This window comes from Ruditapes philippinarum, unplaced genomic scaffold (genome assembly GCF_026571515.1).
Source record: "Ruditapes philippinarum isolate M1 unplaced genomic scaffold, ASM2657151v2 ctg7859_1_1_1_1, whole genome shotgun sequence".
Classification (NCBI taxonomy): domain Eukaryota; kingdom Metazoa; phylum Mollusca; class Bivalvia; order Venerida; family Veneridae; genus Ruditapes; species Ruditapes philippinarum.
In genome coordinates this window covers 1-5,885 of record NW_026859906.1, presented here as the reverse complement: position 1 = coordinate 5,885, position 5,885 = coordinate 1, and the positions used below count along the sequence as shown (strand labels likewise).

Here is a 5,885-nt window from a genome sequence, read left to right as displayed (position 1 = left end):
ATCTTACAACATATCCTAAATACTGTATCAGCTAGATCCAGATTGACAAGATAAACATCTGTTTCATATTTTTGCTTTTCTTCACGACACTCTCTAACGATGAGGTAACATTCACTTTATGATGATATAATTTTAACTTTCTGTTGTTTTTCTTTACAATTATTTTGTGTTAAAATTTTATAAAAAAAAATGGTTATGTGGTATTAATGAAATTATGACTCTGAAAGTGATTTAAGATACAAAAATGTCCGTATTAAGTCTGAGGTTATTATTGATAATAGCCGAGATGTTCCGATTGTATTAAGACTATGTATTTTGTTATGGTAGTTTTAATAAAAATATTGATGTCTGTTCTTGTTAATATGGTGCGAATATCCATCAAACAATTATTACAATTTTAATGATTAAATAATAAGAATCTACATAGATGTCATTGCAATTTAGCTTAATACAAAGTTTAACCTCTGCAGAGTAACACACCATTTGTGGGGCAATCAATTTGGTCGTTGGTGGGAGGTGTTGCTATATTAAGGTAGAATTCATTGTTACGTACACTGTGTTAATAAACATGTATATGCTTTTATTTGTCTGATTAATTCCAAATGTTTCAAAACCGATTGGTGGCATTTACTGAGTAAGCATATTTCTGTTTTGAATTACATTGAAACGTTGTTTCCTGTATCTGTGTTGTAACGAGGTTGATAAACATTAAATTAACAACATGCTTTCTGTTGAAGCATGTAATTTGTACATCAAGCAATATTTTCTTTCTACGTCCCTCATCTTGTTGCAATAATTATGTTGAACAAACCGTTAAAACGTGCACATCATACTATATAAATTTCTGCCTCGGTAGCGCAGTAGGTAGCGAGTCAGTCTCATAATCAGTAAATCACGAGCCATCTGAAGGTCGTGAGTTCGATCCTCACCCGGGGCATACATTTTTATGACCGTTCATCTCACATTATAGCAATGCCTGTACAATATACAACTGAGGATATTTAGATGGATACTTATCCAGAAAACGATAATGATACCGTTTTAAACATGAATTATCATGCATTTGTATATAATTATATCATTGTATGTTTTAGATATTTTGTTTCACTTCAGTGTTTAGACATCGACAACACTGAAATGATTTCAGATCCGAATTTAAATCTGTTATCAAAACTATGCAATCTCTTTCAAGTGAATTTTAGTTCATTTCTTATTATGAAAACAAAGAATTATTTATTATCATAATGTATACAGTATTTTAACCTCTTTTATTTTAGATCCGAAATAACCCATTGTTAATCTATCCACAATAAACTAAATTTTTCATACATTTTTATTTAACATATGCATCCCAACTAAAAATAAGTTCTTAACATTACTCCTACGTTTTGATACAGATTGTGTTAGTTGAAGAACTCTATCGTTCCGTTACAAATGAATATGACTTTATTACAAAACGCTTCCTTGCCGTAGGAGTTAAATTAACTATGTACCAGAGTTGATGACGAATGCCCGAAATGGGGAAATATTCAGCGCACGTGTATCGAATGAACATACATAACGCTCGAATTGTAATTTTCACGTGTCAGTCACTTATCATGTCGTAAAACTAAGGTTAACCTTTCATTATATCATTTTCGGAAACGTTTCGGTGTGCTTGTTGAAGGGAAATTGCGGCCATGCACTGGTTCGATCAATTATCTGATATTTCAAAATAAATAGAAATTAATTTTATTTATATAAAAGTAATTCATAATTAAATTTCGGAATTGTGCATCTCTCCGATATCATTCGTTATTAACTTTTAAATATACACACCCTTTATCGTGATTAATGATGCCATTATTTTATGTTATTAAGATATCTTAGACTATATATCTGGCGAAATGTACCCTTAACATATCCAAAACTGTACGATAATGTAATTGGTCAAATCAGGAGACAAAAAATATATTAACATAAAAAGTATTAAGTCTTTTCAAACAAAATATCAATGAAATATTATTATATCATTTTAGTAGTTTTAGCGATATTTTTGCACATGCACTATCCAGTATACATGTATTTGAAAATTGCAAACAGTTTTTCAATTAAGACAATGCTGTGATTTTTTAAAGATAGTTATTGTACAAATAGTTCGCGGCCCCGTATAACTTTATACCCTTTAAACCAGAGAAACAATAAAGAAAAAAATATACTAAAATCAAATTGAGAATGTAATTAATACTCGTATAAGCAGTAATTGCCAGTTTTCTTTGCAGTTTTCTATTTTTTGTGTCATGTTAATCTCCCTTTCTTTCTAAAATCAAAACAAATTATATATACTTTATAGATATATTTGTAAAGCAAATAATGAATTATTAACCTTGCGCTGGTTATATTTTTATGTCATGAAATAATGTTGTTGAAACTCAGGTTTTACCGTTTACACATTTTGCTTGTTTTCCAAACCATGAAGTCGTATTGTGATGTAAAATCATAAATTTTCGTAAAGTTGCTAAAAATATCTTTTACTAACTTTCATGAGAACCTGAGAAGTATAGGATTTCCTTTTTGCCAAACAAAGAATGTTTATCTAGTATATATTATATCCTTTTGTCTTATTTAAAAAAACGGATTAAAGCGCCATTTACTTTTTATAATACAATGTCGCCGCAATGATTACATAACATTTATCAATACATTCTACATAAATCATTTATCAGAAGCCTACAATGGAGATAATCACCCTGCTCGCCAACACACATCTACTCTTTTATAATGCATACTGCCCAAGGGCGCTGTTAATTACATTATTTGATAATAAAAATAAATGTTAAAGTTATTATTGCCAATTAGGGTCATCATGTGTTCGTTTGAAAGTTCATGACATGTGTATATAAAGGGACCTTTTGAACTTGGTTTGCATTGGATTCTGAGAGACAGACAAAGAGTTAAAACTAGTTTAAATTATTCAGTATCTACAACAAACGTTCTGAAAATGATTGGAAAATCTCTTTTTCGTCTTGTAACACTATGCGCCGCGATCATTTTAGTTGCAGGTAAGTTCATACATGTTTTATTTTAATTTCATGTTTTTGTAAACTAACAAACAACTAAATAAACCAAAACAAAACATTTAAACTAAAACATAGAAATAAAACCAAAACCTTTTTCTACATGACTTTTTTGCATTCTATCTGCGATTTATTTGAAATGTTTACAAAAACCACGTCAAAATATGAACTTGCATTTTTGTTTTTTTTTATTGATGGTTATTCAAAGTAACACTATCAAGTTATTATCTTTATTAAAAATAAAACAACATGAAACGACATTTTGCAATTAATTGATTGTGTTTCAAGAAAAACATTGCTAAATTGTTGTCATGAACTTACATTTTTGCTGTCCATTGGTGTTTCAAAGAAAAACATTATTTCATTGTTATTATTTTCTACAAACAAAAACTAATAAACAATTCTTAACGTTTTTGCAATTTATTGGTGTACTATGTTGTACGTATGCGAATGGAATACTGTCAAGTTAATTCGTTATCGAAATAGTACATTGAAAGTAACTGCAAGGTACAAGGGTTCGAATCGGAAAAGTGTGCTTGTGTTACTACCCATATCGGGCTTGTTATGATCGTAATGACACAAAACGTATTAATAAACAAGTTGGATATTACGCATAATACTCAAAACATCTCATTAAAAATGTTACGATATATAAGGCTGGCATGCGTAACATTTTGCAGTATCTTTAACATTGGTATGTAACTCTGTATAATGATGTACTTTACATGGAATATAAATTAATTTAATCAAACTATTACATTAACAGAGGTATCCGAGACCGCAGCTATAGATGTTCCTTTAAAGCAGTTGGAAGTATACAAAGGCGAAGAAATATATCTACAATGTGCTGTGGATGATCTGGGATCAAATACCGTAAGAACATTTTATAATAGTATACCTTACTATAATACCTTATTGTTTCGGTCCGTTTAATGACTATAGACTGGCTGATCAATCATTTTAATTGTTACGACCCCCTTGTCGTTGTGTTATATTACTTAATTAGCTTTATCTATCAATCATTTTTATAAAAAAACTGTTCAAAAGAGATCACAAAATAACCAAGAAGGGAAATTCTATAACATGTGTAATTTCTTGTATGAATCTTAAGTTTACATGCAAAAAAGGAAACATTCATAATGGGAGCTATATATTTTATTATGTGATACAATATATAGGTTATATTTTGACCATTATAAGTGTTTATAGTGTTACACGTTCAAATTCAATATCTACATGTAAAACAATACGAATAAACACCTTAACTAGTAGTTTACATGTACAATGTATATTTTATATTTACCCCCAGGTTACATGGGAAAAGGGTAGCAAGAAGATAACATCAGGTGTCAACACTCTTATAAAAGATTCCAGAGTGACAATTCAGAGACCATACAACAGAGACTGGAACCTTAGTGTCGACAGGGCTAAATCTTCCGACCAAGGAGTATACACTTGTAGAGTCAACTCAAGCCCGCCTCAGTTTGGATCAGTGAAGGTTACAGTGGTAGAGGACAACTGAAAAGCTACTTAACCAGCAATTATGTTTTTCATAGAATGAACTGTAACATTAACAAATATATAACACTTACTATAATTGTATGTTGTAATAAATAATGATTTATATTCAGCATTTCTTTGTTATTTTATCTATACGTTATGCTTTGTTTGTTTGTTTGATTTTACGCCTTTTCCCAACAGTATTTCAGTCATAGGGGCGGGTAGTTTCCTAACCATCATTCCTGAAGAGTTACACCAGTACTAGACTACCTTCCTCCGCGCTAAACTATACTTGGAGAAGTGCAATATGTTATAGAATATAGAACAGGAAAACTTTGATTATATGCCATTAAACATGTCACCAGTTGTCACTATCCATGTGTTAAATATCATAGAACTTGTTCGTCCCTTTATCTTTTAAAAACGGATAAAACAGTTGTAAAGTGTCATTGGCGTATAACATGTATTACAAATTAACATGGTGAGCAATAATTTAAAAATACAGAATATCAATAACATGATATTAGCAAAACAAACATAATATGATAACTGTAGCAGCATGGATTAACAATTGTCGTCCATTTACAGATTCGTTAATATTATGTAAAGCTTTATTTAACATTCAAGATTTTATCTAGAAATCCTAACATGTGCTTACCTCATGTGATGCAGGAAATCAATTAAATAAGATTTATGAGAAATGTTACATTTCTTACAATGTGCGGTCTTAAGGTCATATTTTAGCATACATATTTAATAAGGCCTATCCTTATAGCAACAGAAGTCTAAAACCAATTATACCCAATATACAATTCCATTGAAGCTACATAGCAGATAGTATATAGATGTATGATGATGTGGTGACTAATACACATTAGGTTCTGTTGTCATTTGTCGCTTTTTAAAAGACTGAAAAGAAACTGGAAAACAGGAGATCTCCAGGAAGCAATGAACAAAAGTTTAAATATTATCAGTTTTGCTGTGAAGAATGCACAAAAATAGCAATTCAATATTGCTTATTGTCATTTCGATACAGACTAAACGACAACAAACATAAAAATCCTTAACTGTTATTTATCTTTATATTCAAGCAAATAGACTTTACGGAAGTATCGAAGCAATGTTTCTTTTCTTCTAGTTAATAATAGTGGCTGGCAGTTAATATCAATCTTAAAATAAATCATAACGAAAAGGATCAATTATCGTGACTATTAAACCAAAGAAGCCGATTAATCAAGACAAGTACATGTAATTTATTTGTGTATGATCAATATCCAGAATTGTAGACTAATGCTTTCAAATTGATGGTGGTGGAAATATTATCCGTCC

General features: G+C 30.2%; 1 protein-coding gene and 1 non-coding gene across 2 annotated transcripts; both read left to right on the top strand.

Moving 5' to 3' along the window:
- Positions 1–846: 846 nt before the first annotated feature.
- On the top strand, positions 847–937 carry Trnam-cau (transfer RNA methionine (anticodon CAU)). The gene is given in 2 exon segments: positions 847–883; positions 902–937. It is a non-coding gene; the product is annotated as a tRNA-Met (tRNA).
- A 1,975-nt stretch (positions 938–2,912) lies between these two features.
- On the top strand, positions 2,913–4,563 carry LOC132758265 (hemicentin-1-like; the record flags this gene model as incomplete). The annotated part of the gene is given in 3 exon segments (XM_060749830.1): positions 2,913–3,041; positions 3,823–3,929; positions 4,366–4,563. Coding segments are annotated over 3 exon segments (366 nt in total), but the record flags the coding sequence as incomplete, so codon positions are not given.
- Positions 4,564–5,885: the final 1,322 nt, after the last annotated feature.